The 16325-nt window shown below is 38.8% G+C and overlaps 3 protein-coding genes across 3 annotated transcripts; 2 read left to right on the top strand and 1 right to left on the bottom strand.

Annotated features, from left to right (window-relative positions):
• Nucleotides 1-4963: 4963 nt before the first annotated feature.
• LOC129767490 (proteasome subunit beta type-5) lies at nucleotides 4964-6091 on the bottom strand. The gene is made up of 3 exons (XM_055768459.1): nucleotides 5870-6091; nucleotides 5409-5801; nucleotides 4964-5350 (listed from the first exon to the last, which is right to left on the bottom strand). Exons 1-3 carry the CDS (start codon nucleotides 6014-6016, stop codon nucleotides 5042-5044), a joined length of 849 nt encoding a protein of 282 aa, XP_055624434.1. The 5' UTR covers nucleotides 6017-6091; the 3' UTR covers nucleotides 4964-5041.
• Nucleotides 6092-7416: 1325 nt separating this feature from the next.
• On the top strand, nucleotides 7417-7839 carry LOC129766089 (pre-mRNA-processing-splicing factor 8-like). The gene has a single exon (XM_055766546.1). The coding sequence runs from the start codon at nucleotides 7417-7419 to the stop codon at nucleotides 7837-7839; it is 423 nt and encodes a 140-aa protein (XP_055622521.1).
• Nucleotides 7840-11311: 3472 nt separating this feature from the next.
• Nucleotides 11312-13884, top strand: LOC129767489 (coatomer subunit delta). The gene is made up of 8 exons (XM_055768458.1): nucleotides 11312-11718; nucleotides 11775-11998; nucleotides 12057-12460; nucleotides 12520-12696; nucleotides 12755-13068; nucleotides 13131-13242; nucleotides 13305-13470; nucleotides 13542-13884. Exons 1-8 carry the CDS (start codon nucleotides 11676-11678, stop codon nucleotides 13668-13670), a joined length of 1569 nt encoding a protein of 522 aa, XP_055624433.1. The 5' UTR covers nucleotides 11312-11675; the 3' UTR covers nucleotides 13671-13884.
• The last annotated feature ends 2441 nt before the right edge of the window (nucleotides 13885-16325 follow it).

Raw genomic sequence — 16325 nt, 5'->3', positions numbered from 1 at the left:
TGCGTACCACCATACGCCTTCCTCATACGGATCGTCATTGGTGTATTGTCCAGCTTACACTGTTCTATCAACTCGCGCCTTAGCTCCTCGTCTGTCGTGATTTCGTCCAGATTTCTGCATTCGACCACTGATTCCTGGGAAAGAGCCCTCACCTTCACCTCCTCACCGAGCGACTTCGCAACCAGTTCCTTGAAGGCTGAACTTTTGACCGCCGGATCCTTCTTGAGCTCGAAGAGCATCTCTCCTTTCTGGGTACGCCTGGTTTTCACCACCTTCTCTCCCAGTTCTTTCAACTCCGGATCGTCCCTCACTTTCCGTAGGAGTGATGCATAAGTCACTCCTTCCTTCACCTCGACGATCAGGGCCTCTCCCTTACTTCGCTCGCGTCGGGGTCTAGGTTTTTTTGTCTCCTGTACCCCTTTCTTCTTTACTTCTTTCTTCTTTCGTTTCTCCGTCTGTTTTTCGACAGTGCGCCATCCACTGCCTTCACCTTCCTTTTTGTTTCCCAGGTTATCATTTTTAACCTTCTTCAGGTCTTCTTCATCCCCTGGGGTATCCCTCTTCCTTTTGTCCGATCGTGGATTTCTTGGCGTCTTCGGCGTCTCCTGTATCTCGACGGACATCTTCACCCTTGCTTCAGCGAGTGCTTTTTCGACAACCTCTGCTCGCGTGATCATCTCCTTCTGTTCACGGTCAGCAGCCGTAACGGCCGATTTGATGCTTGTGACTAAATGTTTTATCTTAGTATGGACATTGTTTTTGTCCTGTTGAATTGTTCGAAGGTATTCATGTCTGTTGGGTCCCAACTTCGGGCCGCTATCTCCGCTCGTTGTACATAGTCGCTATCAGTGATCCCATGGTTATCTATGCAAGCAGTGAGGCCATGCAGGGGTTGACACGGTCCTTCATGGGGACCGTGTTCAGAGCCAGATCAGCGCAAGTCAGGAATGTGACATCTGACGCCTAGTACCTAGTGCCTGAGCCTAGACGAGCATCGAACGTACCCGAAGACTTGCCAAGTTATTACCGGGACGGGGGCAATCGCACTATTAGCCCACACGCCGTTTCAGGAAGGTGTCACTCTTCCTTACTCAGGGAACAGGATAGTACGACTGTCAGCCTTCAGCGTCGTGTTGAAATCGTTTCCGTAACGTGTCCATTTTCCATGTCGTAACCAGTATGTCGTAATCAGGATCTTACTGGCGTCGATCCTGATGTGCTTGGCACTCCTTTCGTGGCTCCTGTACACGGTATTTCCCCCGTGTTTCCCCCTGTCGTTCCCTATAAGATCTTACAATCAGTACTAGGCTCCATCGACCGCAAAGCTTTCCCCCAATGGGAAAACATCGAATCCAGTGACTTAATTGAGACGAGACTCATCCGTGTAATATCTTTTTACGCAATTGAGTTGTTGATTTTTTTCAGTAGGAATATAAGGAATGATAATAAGTCGAAGCTGATCTGGAGTCCCAAAAGTAGCTTGTTTCATCGATAGATCATATTCAATCCATCAATAGAACATGGAATCAGTAGTCTCAGAGCGTGTCAATTCAATTTGCGATCTCGGTGTTACTATTGATTCGAGACTAAGATTGGTGGTGGGTGGACAGAATCCGAAGTTGCTCTCGAAGGAAGTGAAGTTCCCAGGCAAATGTTTCGCAATATCACGTCCAAAAAGTGAAAAAAAATAGTTGGATTAAGAAGTTTTTAGGCTCAGTTTGAGCCGGATCTAAATGCAAAGCGGAATTTGGAGGCAAATAAGCGTTCAAGTGAAATTTGTTTAACAAAATGATTGCGTGATTATGGTCGACGAAACGTACTGTCTGGTAGTTTGGGAACAAATCCCTGGGCAGCAATTTTATACCTTTATTGATAGGAAAAGTTCCCCGAACGACCTGGAGGCTGCTTACGGAAAAGACTCTGGTCTGCTTTGTTAAGCAGTTACTATTCAAATTCTACCAAACAGTGGTACAGTGAAAATGACATTACACTGGTTCCCGAGGGCCTTACGATAAGCATAATACCCAACAAACAATCATTAGCAGTTATTAAGTTAGTCAGTTGAACAATGGTCGAACAAAAGTATTGAGTGCTTCACACGTCAGTCACCGGTGGCTGACACCGAGTTTTCACTCAGACTGCGTCAGTCACCGGTGATAGTCGAATTTTAGGCTCATGTTCGACTGCTTGACATTACATTTTTAGGTGTTAACGGAGCAAATGTCGGAAGTATGAAGCTTGTCCTTTTTTTTTCAAAAATTCATCAGAGACTGAACATGTTTCATCTAGTAGCTGTAAAAGACATTAACAAGCGTCTGTCAAGCTGCTAAAAAACTAATTCTATTTATAGAAATTTGGTAGAAGAAAATAATGCAGTCATACAGAGATCTTCTATCGCAGTCTAAGTAGAGCTAATTAAATCAGAATATAGTCGAATAGACGTTTCCACCACACACTGACATACTGATGGGGAACCGTTAGTTGGGTACCTACTAATGTGTACCTGTTACATTGAACCAATGAAAATGAAACGGATTTTTAAACTCCAACATGATTACATTAGACAACATTAGAATCGTTTCTGGGAAAATATTTTCTCCTGGCAGAATTTCGACCCTCATGTTAGGCGTTGAGTGCCTTTTGACTGGCTTTTCGAGGTGCCTTTGAGCTGCAGAGAGGAAGCAGAATGATCTCTACTCTAGAATAGACAGAATAGCTGTTGCGTTGCGCTACAAAGCGTTATATCTTCCGAATGAAATACCGATCATGCAAATCACAAATCGAACAGAGAAAGACCCTATTTTGGTATTTGTGCTTCAGCAAATGTATACAAAGTTATTTTCAACTCGAGGAAGTCCACATTTGTGCAGATTGTCTGACAGAATTTCTATGGAAATCGAGTCGAATGTTCCCTTAATATCCGGGAATACTGAAGGCCAATTGAATATCTGTGGAAAGCAGCGCTAGATAACAGTTTGTTCTAAGCTCTTGCGAAACGCAAAGTGTGTACTTGGGCGTCGTGCACAAATTACGTAACGCGAGCAGGGTGGGGAGGAGGGTCGAGGTTTCGTTACTTAGCCGTGGCCTGGTCGTTACAACAACAAAATTCCATTTTTATGCCTGGATAAATTCACGCGCCCCTAACTTCGATTCTGAGACCGAAAGTGTGTTTCCTGAGCCAAGATGATAAAGCACGTGTTGTAATGGGCAGTAAGCAGGCATCGCTTAAGGGGGTATTCTAGTATAGAAACTCGAATTTTTCGAGCTCCGAAAAAATAAAACTTCGAGCTCCGAAAAAAAAACAGAATATTTTTTCTATCTATTAGGTCGTATGAATAAAAACAAAATTCACCTTTACTTTATGAGTGAGATTAAGTTTTTACTACGTTTGGTATGAATAAAAGAAATAACAAAGTATTTACTTTTCGAAAATGGATGTTTAGCTGATTTCGTATGAATAAAACAGCATTCATCAAGTATTTACTTCGTTATTATCAAGTATGCTCATGAGCATACTTTGGATCTGAAAACACTATCATTCGTTTTGATGTCATATCCGATTTATGTTTAATGCTGCTATCTTGCGCTTGAAGTTAAACAAGTTAACGATCCGCATTGACGGTATTGAGCTTCGTTTACTAGTTTAGGGGAGCGTAAAAAAACTGATTGATTTTCAGGCGGAATGAACACGTTTTTAAAATTTAAATTATGAATGAAAAATAACCTTTACGTACCAATTTGGCATTCTGTTTAAATGAAAAACACTTTTGTTTGCAAGTGGTGAAAAAATCTTGTACGAATATTGTTTTTGAAGACAACTTTATATTAAAATGAAAAGTTTCAGTAATGATGTTAGAAATGTATAGACAAAGGTTAAATAAAAGTCGGAAAGAAGTGTTTTCAAGTGATTAAATAACATGATGTGAACATTTTCATTCAAATTTCAACATTTGAAAACTGGCTTTGTGTCTTCTAATATGATAGGTATTACACTAACGAGATAGGGACCCAAACTATGGTCCCTAATTGAAAGTCGCGAATTCACGCTTTGTCCAAAAAAACGTTTTGAAACGGAACCTAAACAATCAGTTGATAGATGTTTGACAAAGTAAAAACTATGTTCGAATTCGAAAATCAAATTAGTAAAGTAAACTTTTATTCATACGGATTCAAGTAAATACTAGGAAAGTTTACTTTACTTGGAAACGGGCAGAATAAGTAAATACTTTTTTTTATTCATACGACCTATTATATCATTATTTGTGTATCTATCTTTTAACAATAAAACGAAAATTAAACGGAAAACAAATATTCATAATTAGAATAGTTACAAGCTGATGAAGTGAGGGGGTTCAAAAAAAACGTTGTGTCATTGCGTACACGATTCCAGCCCTTCTGGTAATCTAAAACAAAAAAATTGAACAGATTCTAAATCAGTAAAGATGCCGATATCGCATGAACCTCGGACAAGTCCAGGATATCTTTTTTGACATAATGGTGGTTGTTTGAAAAACAAAATGCGGTTTAAAACGTTTTTTCTTACGTTTCCCGAATTTTTAAAAATAGTAAAATTTAAAAAAATATAATTTTGTAGAGGTTATTGTTAGATGATAGATGAACAAATGATGATATAATCGATCGTAAAAATACTCTTAGTTTTATTTTTACTGGAGTTCGAAAAAGCTTCCGAAATTCGTGTCTCTACACTAGAATACCCCCTTAATGCATCTCGAACATCGCGTTAATCTATCGAATCATGATTTTGTCATGGCTGAAAATATAAGCTCATTTTTAGCGTTACGTAATTTTTGCACGACGCCTTGATTAAATTCACTCACGCACGGGAGCATAGCAATCAGACGATATGAGAAACGGTCAGACACAGGTGTGCCTGGATTTTACCTTAACATGTCTCAATGAAAAACTTCCAGTGGAAAACCCCAAACCAGCAAACAATGAACAATTACCACGAAATGATCAAACATGTATTTGCTGAATATAATACCAGTACATAACTAAAAATATTGGAACACCGCCAAATTTAGGATCCAAGCTTCTGCTGTTTTTCCTCCTGAAACTTAAAGTGCAGATCCATACAATCCTGGTTGGAAATATTAACCCATCCGGTTGGCTTGATGTGATATACTCGCACGATACCACCGGAATAGGCATCACGGTGCGTTGCGTGATAGATTGCGCGTCGACCAAGGTCTTGCGCTTCTTCGTCCGATAAATCCCACCGGTATCCAGAATCGAGAACTCCGTACGCGTAAATCGAGCCACTACCCACGGAAAACACCTTTCCAGGTGTACGTGTTCCCTCAGAATCGATGTAGTACAGCTGAGGACCCTGTGAATGATGAATAATGATAGTTTTATCTCAATTCCAATCTAACTGAATATTTTACCCTTTTATCGTAGCCGGCCAACATCATTCCCATGCTGAGTCCCATTCCCTTGTAGTAATACACAATGTTTGACATAATTTTGCTCGCAGCCGCAACCGATATACGCTCCTTGTTTCTCAGCTCATAGATACGGCACTCCTTCGCCAGCACTCGATCCCAATAGACGCAATCGGCCGCACCTCCAGCCAACGTTCCCAACAGGTAGTCATTGATTTCGACAATTTTTTTCATCGTTTGCGAACCAATGAATTGTCCACCGGTAGCACGGGAATCCACAGCCAGCACAACGCCACCCTGAAAGCGGAAACCGAGCGTTGTGGTTCCGTGATCGAAATTCATCTTAATCCCGCTAGATTCACCATGAGCCTGCAGTTTAGCCAGATTTTCGGCAGGCTGTGAAATAGCAAATATGACTAGTAATTTTACTGCTCAGGACCTAACCTTAACCTAGGAGAACTTACATCCTGAAATGGGGGAACCGCTAATGAAAGACTGTTTTCAAGATTATAGCTACCGGCAACAATGTCTCGCTGGGAGAATTGATGGTTCATTTGGAATCCATTGAACAAATCCCCATTGGGGAGCCCACAAACATCAGCTAAAGCCATTTTCTTGATGAGAGCAAATTTATCTGAGCAGTTAAAATCTACACTAGAATGATGACAAACAAAATGTACTTTGACGGATTGGGAGCACAGTGAAAGAATATAATTTTTCTCCGTCAAAATTATTCATTGAAACGCTACAATTGTTATAGTGCTTGTCAACAATATGGAGACCAAGGCATCTCTATATATACCAGGTGAAACAATCATATGAAATGCACTTTCAGCCATATTGGAATTGTTGTCGGTATTGTTTACAAACAGCTGCCGGCGGCTCTCTACAAACTGCTACGACGCTTATTTGAACGATGCCTACTATGTTCGGCTTTCGCGAATTTATGTGAAAAAAAAGGGATGATTCTGTAGAATTTCATTCTCATACAGTTCATCCATTATTCTCGCATGTGAAAATGCAAAAATGGCGTATCCTAGCAATAACAAAACAATCAACCCCCGCTTCACAAACCGTAATCCCCTTCTTATTGAAGTGATGAAGTTGCTTCACCTGTTATACATTTATACCAGCGCCTTGATGGGGACAACAAACACAGTAAATTAAGGCCTTCTACACATTGGGCAACCGCAACCAGATCTATGGTGGCGATGTCAATGGCATTTCCAACTCAGTTCAGCACATTGAGGCAACTCAAATGCGATGAAATCGTTATGTTTTCAATCGTCATCATAAATTGAATAATCGCTGGCCGAGATGCCATTTCTTCAACTGCATGAGATAATCGTATGAAGATCGAATTTGGATTTTTTAATGAAATTTTTCATAACACGAGCGAAAAAAAAAACAAAATCAATCGATCTTGCAAATGGTATTAAATTAAATATATATGAGACTTTTTATACCTCTAAAATGGAATCAAAGTGAACAGCTTTAAAATGCAATTTGCACTATAGCAGAAACATCTGCTCATCTGGCATTCCTGGATAATTTTCTTCCGAAAGTGTTTCAACTAATATAACAAATAATAATTTAATTTTGTCTGAAATGTTTGATATTCTGAAAACCGAAATATACCGAAAGGATAATGATGATAAGATTTTATATAAATTTTATGAAATAGAAGCGTACAGAAATGGGTTCTCACATTCGTTCATTTAGTCTGAAGACCCCTGATACATGCGTAAACATCGAAATCAATGACGGAGATTTGTTCTAAAGTTCTTTTCACTAACGCTATATTGCCCATTACATTAGATTTCCAATGCTTTGAGAAACCTTCCTATGGGTCTCCGTGCAAGAGTCACACACCAAGAATTTCTTTTTTTCAATTTAGTATTTATTTCTCATACGTAAAATTTTACGCGACCACGGTGACATCACCAGTCGGTAGTACCGCCACGATAAGCGGGTTTATTTGGGTGCGCTGAAATATATGCCACACGCAGTGATGAAGTTGCTGAAAAATATGCCAATGCCATGGGAACAGATCCGCGAAGTTCCTGTGCTTTATCACATAACAGGAGCGTTTACGTTTGTCAATGAAATACCCTGGGTTATCGAGCCGGTCTATATTGCCCAGTGGGGAACGATGTGGATTACGATGCGTCGTGAGAAGCGAGATCGACGTCACTTTAAGCAGATGCGTTTCCCTCCTTTCGATGATGAAGAACCTTCGTTGAATTACGCAGTTAACGTGTTGGATGTTGAGCCATTGGAGGCTATTCAAATTGAGCTGGATGCCGAGGAAGATTCGAGTATATATGGATGGTTTTATGAACGTCGGCTGCTGACTGGAACTCCGTACGTTAATGGGTCTACATATAGGAAATGGAATTTGACATTACCACAATTTATTTGTCTCCCAGGATGAATTTACCTAAGAAAGCATGATCCGTCAATATTTGCTAAAAGAGCTAAAGGCGGCATATTTACCTAGGCTTGTTGGTAACAATGGACATCAATAATAACAGTGAACCCCGGAAAAGAACTTCCAGTGGAAACCGTGCTCGCTGCACAAGTTGACTCGTCCAGCAGTTTCCCCGTTTCAGGAGGGTTTGCATACTGTAGCGTTTGAAGTGAATTTACCCACTTGGTGGCATTTTTAGACGAAATCCTGACTTATCCAGAGGATGTAAATTTGTTTATTTGGACTCGGTTACTGCGATATGAGGGGTAATTAAAAACTAAAAATGTAGCTCCCGTAGGCCCATTGAAACATGGCAAAAGGTAACTAGCTTTACTTTCGATTGTCCTAAATGAATAGCACTTTTTTTTCTATTTTTAGGATTAGACTAACAGAAAGATGCAACACCATAAAATGTGAAATAAGACCACTGGCCCAAATACATTGAAACGGTGTGAGAGAAACAAAACTCGTCATCTCTCAATAGAAAATAATCATTATGGTTGATTATGTATAATATTGATTTGTTGATATTTTGAGTATTGAATAATAACCGTGAAGTTTTTCTAACATTGTAGAGCAGGTTTTTGTAATTCAAACATTAGTACAATAGTTATAAAGAATAAGGCAATTCCCTTTTCTCGTAATAAATATTATCAACGATATTGTTTTGAATACATACTTTGAATAAAAGAATATTTAAAAAATGATAATAAAATACGAACTTAAATGTTTCTTGAAAACAAAGAACTTAACTGATATTAAGTTTCAAACAAGGAAAAAATGAGTCTATCATTGCAAAGCATTCATAAGATACTATTCAGAAATTCTTTTCTCATAATTTTGATATCCCTCTAAAAAAATCTGCATCACTTTCTGCTTTCAGCAAATCCTTGAATTCAATCAGATATTTTATATGAAGATTAGCTGACCCGGCAAACTTCGTCCCGCCCAAAATTTATTTTTCGTTATCACATCCACGTTTTCTTATACCATGGACAAACATACAACTGTACTAGCGCTGTACGTGTACAGCGTTGTACAGGTACCACGATAGCATGACACACATACTTTGGTTGTACATTGTACCGCATGTCAGACTGACAATCAGAAGTTTGAATTTATTGCATTGTATTTTCACCAATATTTCAATGAAAAAGGTTTTTATTTAGCGTCTAAACTATCGAACACAACAAATATGTTTCCAATCTGAGTTATTAACTCAAGAGAAAGTCAATGAAAAGATTGTATACCAAATGTTTTGATTCGTTTTGTTCATGCTACCCACCACTAATCGTCTATGGCGCTGCGCATAGTACAACTGTAGCCATGTACAGCGGTAAAATAGGTCGGTACAGGTACAGCGATTGTACCGAGTTGCTTGCATGGTTCTAGCGCTGTACATGGTGACAGACATACAATTTTCGAAGTACAACGCAAGTACAGCTGTATGTCTGTCATAAGTATTACTAAGCGCACGTTCATGGGTCCAATCGCAGAATTGTTCATTGATTAATCTTCTAATCTACCCTTTAAAATTATTTTTTACTATAAAACTTCAGTACTTCTACCAAAACTCGACATTATAATATTAGATTATTTTCAGACACAATTCGTGTGCAAGATTTCTCATCCACTTGCAAATAACATAATTCTCCGTTACATGGAATAAATGTTTGATACAGAAAATATGATAGAATGAAGACAGCTCTAAATCGGACAATTCCTTTCTCGAGTTTTGCTCTTATGAACACATTCGGCGATCCATTTTTATTTATATAGATAGCAGAAGATATAGGAGTGCGTTTTATCACATTAAAATCCATTTCCACTTTCGAACGAAGATCAATTTCGTTACCGCAAACATCAAATGAGTTAACAACGCTTCTCAATATGTAATTGTAGAACACATGCGAATAGATTTTTTTGAATTTTCTCATTTTCCTTCAGAGTTTTCCGAAAATTTTCAATTGTCATGTTTGGTTGGAATATGTGCATTATTTTTATGGGACCTCCTCTCTTTTCCAGAGGAGGAAGGGGTGTCATACCATCATAGAAACATTTCTCGTACCCAAAAACCCTCACATCCCAAATTTGGCTCCATTTGCTTGTTTTGTTCTCGAGTTATGCAGAAGTTTGTGTTTCATTTGTATGGCAGCCCCAATGCCCTCAGAGAGGGGGTGGATGTGTCGAACCACCATAGAAACATTTTTTGCACCCTAAAACCTCCGTATACCTAATTTGGTTTCATTTGCTTGATTAATTCTCGAGTAATGCAGAAATTTGTGTTTCATTTGTATGGTAGCGACATGCCGGGACATCACTCAGTGTCGCATTGGAGGCGATTTTGACCTGTAATTGGACATTGGCGATGAAAGTGGTACAGTGGCGACTATCAATGTGGGGCCATAATGTGGGCCCCGAACTCTATGTTTACCGAAATGTCCAATCAAACGTGTCGCACTACATGTCTGTCCAATTAGCAAAATGTCGCATTAAATGTAAATTACTGTACTTAAAAAAGAGCAAATCCATGTCAAATCACCCGGCCGCTGACCCGACTCTTTTAATTTTTTTTTTTTGAAATTTATTACTTATGATGAAAACTACCTAAAATCAAAAATGTTCATTAATATGATTTTTGAAAAGGACGTATTCAAATTCATTGACCTTCTTTCAAAAAATCGTGACTCAAAATTCAGATGTCTGATTAAAATATGATGCTGAACAAAGTTTTTGGAGAATGAATAAGCTATTTAGAAAAAAATAACATTTAAAATACACTGTTAAAAATTCTCACTCAATAATTGAATTCAATATTAAAAACTTTTATATCTCAAAGAATCCTTCTTCGATATTTTCATGTATATTTTTTTATTGGAAAACTCTTCTAATTTAATAAAGTTTGACGTATAGTGGTGCCGTGTCAAACTCACCAATATAGAGATATGAATTTTTGGAAATTTATTAAATTTCAATACGTAATCGTAAATCGTAACCATTTAAGAGAGGTGATACGAAAAATAGATTCTACATACGATTCAACATGAAAAACTATATATAACGTTTTATCCTAGGACTAACCGTTGTCGAGATATAACCAATCTTAACTTAATAAAATCATGTTCGTGAAATATCAGAAAATGCACACTGCTGTTGCACATTATGATCGAGATTCCGATACTATACTAGAATTATTTTCATTGCAAGAAATTGGTTAAAAACCGCATTTTTTACGTTACGTAATTTGTGTATCGCGCTTTAAAAGTTTTACATTTACACAAATAAAGTAATTTTCATTGAACTCGGATCAAAACAATTCATCCAGTTCTATTTCGTGATCTGATTCCGATTTTTTGTTACGCACTGCTAAAACATTACAAATTTCACTCTGAAGAACATTCCAAATATCAGCGATGACGTTTGATTGGAAGGAGTGGGCTGGAAACGGGTGGAGAGTGGGAACGATAAATTTGGTCGTGCAGTTTGTCGGTGTCGAGTGCAGTTGATTCCAAGGGAAATAAAGAATTTTCCTCATAATTTTGTCCCGGAAACTGTTCGAAGCTATTGCGGGAAGTATTCACCGTCAGGAGCTATAAGTTTATTACGATACAAGCTTTCCATCTGCGACAATTTTGAGTAAATTGTCCGGATTGTTGTTGGAAGCGAGACGTCACTACTTCACACGTCAGCCGAATTGAATAGCGCTCATTTTGATCGCTCTCGGCGACGAATTGCTGCAAAGTTTACAATAGGCGGTGATCTTGTTGGTTGGGCGGTATCAACAATTGTATTCGATCAAAATGGTTCTTATTGCGGCAGCCGTTTGCACAAAAGCGGGGAAAAGTATGTATTTTAGATGCCGGATGTTGTGCAAAATTACATTATGCTTGACACCGTAGCAATTGTATCCCGTCAATTCGTCGAAATGACTAAGGCACGTATCGAAGGATTGCTGGCGGCTTTTCCAAAACTCATGACCTCCGGGAAACAGCACACCTTCGTTGAGACAGACTCAGTGCGCTATGTTTATCAGCCGATGGAGAAGTTGTACATGCTGCTGATCACTACGAAGGCCAGTAATATATTGGAAGATTTGGAAACATTGCGACTGTTCTCCAAAGTGGTAGGATAGTTTTGGGGTATTAGTGCCGCAGCTTGATAATTAACGAAACCTTTTGCAGATCCCGGAATATTGTCGGTCGCTAGAGGAGAAAGAAATTATCGAAAATGCATTCGATTTGATATTCGCATTCGATGAAATTGTTGCTCTGGGCTACAGAGAAAGCGTTAATCTGGCTCAAATTAAAACTTTCGTTGAAATGGATTCACACGAGGAGAAGGTCTACCAAGCGGTCAGACAAACGCAGGAACGCGAGGCCAAGCAAAAGATGCGTGAACGCGCAAAAGAATTACAACGCCAGCGAATGGAGCAGAAGAAGAGTGGTATGGGAGGCACTGGACGACCCTACGGAGGTGGTAGTTCCGAGGGCTTTGGTAATAATTCCACCGGAGGTATTTCCAACCATTCTTCCATTACGACGCCTTCGATTGGAATAGGAGAGATAAAACAGGCGGCACCAGCTGCGTAAGTGAGGCTTTGTAATAAGAAAATACTGGTTTAACCATAATATGCTTTTCCTGTAGGAAACCGGCCACTGCTAAAAACGCTCTCAAGTTGGGAGGAAAGTCTCGTGATGCCGACACTTTCGTTGATCAATTGAAAAGTGAGGGCGAGAAAGTCACTAATAATCCCGCGCCATCAGCAGCGCCATCCACGGCTGCAGCCAAAGCTAAGCCTGTTTCTGACGTTCCAATGGATAAGTGAGTGCTGTTCAAACTCTCTTAAGAGACGTCCCTTTGAAAATATTATATTTTGCAGTGTTCATCTTCGCCTTGAGGATAAGATTGTGGTTCGCGTTGGACGCGATGGTGGTTTGCAGAACTTTGAGTTGTCCGGTTTGCTAACATTACGCGTTTCGGATGAAAAATACGGCCGAATTAAAATACAGCTAGAAAACACCGATCAACGAGGTATCCAGTTGCAAACGCATCCGAACGTGGATAAGGAACTATTCAAGAGCAAGTGCCAAATTGGTCTGAAGAATCCGGCAAAACCATTCCCATTGAACACGGATGTTGGTGTGCTCAAATGGCGTTATCAAACCCAGGATGAATCGTCTATTCCTCTTACCAGTGAGTCGGTGTGCTTTACGTACCCGTTCGTATTATTTTAACATCTCTTTGTTCCTTTCTAGTAAATTGTTGGCCATCGGAAAACACTGAGGGTGGCTGTGATGTGAATATTGAATATGAGCTGGAGCATACACGATTAGAGTTGCATGATGTATGCATCACAATCCCACTTCCGTAAGTATTTTTTTTCTTCTAAATTGTCAATCACTAAAGCATTGTTACAACCCATCTCAAAGAATGGGAATAACACCCTCAATAGCGGAATGTGACGGTGACTACAATCACGACGGACGAAAGAACATTCTTCAGTGGAGTTTGCCCGTAATCGATGCTGTCTCCAAACAGGGTTCAATGGAATTTTCGGTACCCAATTCGATCCCGACTGATTTCTTCCCTCTGGATGTAAGCCACTAATGACAAAGCAGCTTAATTCCGGAAGCAAAATCAACTAATAACATCTTGTCCCTCTGCAGGTGTCGTTCTCATCGAAAATTTCCTATGCCGAACTGCAGCCATCCGCGGTGCAGCTGATCGACGACGAAGCGGAGGTGAAATTCTCGACGGAAACACTTTTCTATACGGATAAGTACGAGATTGTCTAGGTTGGACGACTCTCGGCCCCCTCAACTGGAATTTGGAATTTTGCTTTGTTGGAAATATATACATTCTATTAGTATAGTTTATTTCTTATTCACGTAAATGTTTTACAAACAATATTAGGTAAAAACAAACAAAGCAAATGATATAGTATCGAATTATTTTACCCATACCGATTCAAAATCATAAATACACAATTACTGTACTAAGCGCGAAAAACTGTTCTTTCCACTTCAAGTAGTATAACAACGGTGCTACGATCAACAAATGGTCTTCACACCTACAACAAACCTCGTCTGTTCAATTCTCGCGGTCGAAACAATAGCCAAGATCCGTTCTGTTTGCACTTTCTGCCTTGGGAGATTAAATTTATTGGTAAAAATATGGAATTGAGCGTTCATTTCTGTTCTAATGTAAAGCGTATTCCACTCAAAGTACTCTGCATCGATCGAAACAAATGGTTGTCGGAAGCGGTAATGCGTGATCAATAAGGCAAGTGAAATAGAATTTCCTATCCGCTATTTTCCGAATAATTTTTATCTCGAACAGCAACATGAGGCCGAGCGTTATCATGATAGAATATTATCGACTTTTGTCTGGTCGCTTAATCTGAACATTTTTCGGAAATCGACCGCTTTAAACGGATCAACTGTTGCCTGTAGAAGTTACTGATTGTCCGGATTTTGCATACGATCTTTTACGTTTTGGACTGTGGTAGCTGCCATACAAATGGAACGAAAATTTCTGCATTACCTGAGAATTGATTGAATGAAACACAATTTTTTGTGTAACTCGAGTACTTATCAGCTAACAGAACCAAATTTGGAATGTGGAGGTTTGAGGAGACAAGAAACGTTTCTTAAGTGGTTTGACATTCCTCCCCATCTACAAGGGTTGCGCTGAATAACTCGCGAACTAATCTAGCAAATGGAATCAAACATGGAATATAGAGGTTTTAGGGATCGATAAACGTTTCTATGGTGGTTCGACACTCTTCCCCTCTCTCTAGGTTCAGTCTTCCCCTAGGGGAGGCTGAAATACAAAAGAAACACAAATTTCTGCATAACTCGAGAACTAATAAAGCAAATGGAGCCAAATTTAGGATGTGAGGGTTTTTAGGTACGAGAAATGTTTCTAGGATGGTATGACACCCCTCCATTCCATACCATAACCATAAAAATAATAAATATAATACCATAAAAATAATACATATTCCACATATTCCAACCAAACATGACAATTGAAAATTTTCGAAAAACTTTGAAGGAAAATGGGAAAATTCGAAAAATTCGTGAGCTTAGTAAGAAAACGTGGATGAGATAACCAAAAATAAATTTTGGGGACGAAGTTTGCCGGGTCAGCTAGTGGTAAATAGAGATGTGCCCTACAACTCCTCCATACATCGCAATTTGTACATATTTAAGGCAAAAAAGTTTTTCTAACAAAAACTTTTTCAAGATTTTTTCTCGAAAATTTTCAATTTTTTTTTTTTTGGTATACAGTTACAGAAAAAATTAATAACAGGAAGAAATGGATTTATGATGGACAGAGATACCAACCTTCCTGATTTTTCAGGATTTCCCAGACTTTTTGACACGTTCCCTGATATTCTGACAAACACCCCTTTTTACCTGATTTTTCTTAAATGATCCTGATTTTTCCTGATTTTGTACTTTTTAGTTTATTAGAATGAAAATTATCCGTAAACTATGTAAACTATACGATGTTTTTCTGGTTGGAAATGAGAGTTGTCATAATAGCCTACATGAAAAAGCTCTGCAGTCCGCACTTGTTCAATTTTTAGGTTTATTTTCTATATATTCCGAAGCAAAGGTATGAAGCTTTATCGAAGGTACCCTGTACACATTGAAAAAAGCTTGAAGTTGGCCGGAATGAAAGATACTCTATCAGATGAGCACGCTCAAAGGTTGTTCCAAATCGTTATATTTTGAATGAAAATAATTACTTGTTGTTTTTTTAATGCTTAAAACACTAATTCTTACTCTACAACTTTGTCTATACATTTCCTGATATTTCCACAAAAACTCATCATTGGCATAATCTTTCGAAATTGATCTCGAAGCTGAACTTATTCATTATTCTCGAAGCTCCATTATGAGCTTCAACTAATCAAACAGTCGATTAACTTCCCACATTTATAGCTCGCAACAAACTAAAGGAACTGCCAGAATGAGTCAATGTGATAGCCTTCGTTTTCAGAGCAACGCCACACTTCATGTCTCTTTGACAACACGACAATTTATTTTGGAGTCTGGCTGGAAAGTGAACACCAGTCAACCATTAGATTATCACAGATTAATTCTCTCAATTCTCTCAAGCACATAAACTTCGACACCATGGACAGCACAGTATATATCTCTCTTTCATTTTTATAAAAAAGCTTTCGACGAGAAAGCGAACATAATCTGGGAGGGTGAAATTTCCAAGCTATGTGAATGATAGAGAAAGATCGTGGAACAAAACTGTGCACATAAACTTGAATAAATGTATGTTTACCTATATAAATCAGGCGTATGTGTTTCCAAAAATCGGTTCGAACTTTCCGGACAACACAATACAAGCTATCCTGATTTCACCTGATTTTTATTTTCATTGTCCCTGATTTTTGAAAATAATAGTTGGCAACTCAGCTTGTTTTT

The sequence above is a fragment of the Toxorhynchites rutilus genome, chromosome 2 (genome assembly GCF_029784135.1).
Source record: "Toxorhynchites rutilus septentrionalis strain SRP chromosome 2, ASM2978413v1, whole genome shotgun sequence".
Lineage (NCBI taxonomy): Eukaryota > Metazoa > Arthropoda > Insecta > Diptera > Culicidae > Toxorhynchites > Toxorhynchites rutilus.
The sequence above is the reverse complement of the archived record's forward strand: the minus strand, read 5'-3'. Positions and strand labels throughout refer to the sequence as shown.

What these genes read in the sequence shown, in the direction of transcription:
- LOC129767490 (XM_055768459.1), bottom strand. Translation starts at nt 6,016, where the DNA reads ATGGCTTTAGCTGATGTTTGTGGGCTCCCCAATGGGGATTTGTTCAAT. An exon ending in CGGTTCCCCCATTTCAGGAT is followed by an intron (nt 5,802 to 5,869) that starts GTAAGTTCTCCT and finishes GCTATTTCACAG; the next exon opens with CCTGCCGAAAATCTGGCTAA. An exon ending in TGGCCGGCTACGATAAAAGG is followed by an intron (nt 5,351 to 5,408) that starts GTAAAATATTCA and finishes CATCATTCACAG; the next exon opens with GGTCCTCAGCTGTACTACAT.
- LOC129766089 (XM_055766546.1), top strand. Translation starts at nt 7,417, where the DNA reads ATGAAGTTGCTGAAAAATATGCCAATGCCATGGGAACAGATCCGCGAA.
- LOC129767489 (XM_055768458.1), top strand. Translation starts at nt 11,676, where the DNA reads ATGGTTCTTATTGCGGCAGCCGTTTGCACAAAAGCGGGGAAAA. An exon ending in TTGCACAAAAGCGGGGAAAA is followed by an intron (nt 11,719 to 11,774) that starts GTATGTATTTTA and finishes TTGACACCGTAG; the next exon opens with CAATTGTATCCCGTCAATTC. An exon ending in AAACAGGCGGCACCAGCTGC is followed by an intron (nt 12,461 to 12,519) that starts GTAAGTGAGGCT and finishes CTTTTCCTGTAG; the next exon opens with GAAACCGGCCACTGCTAAAA.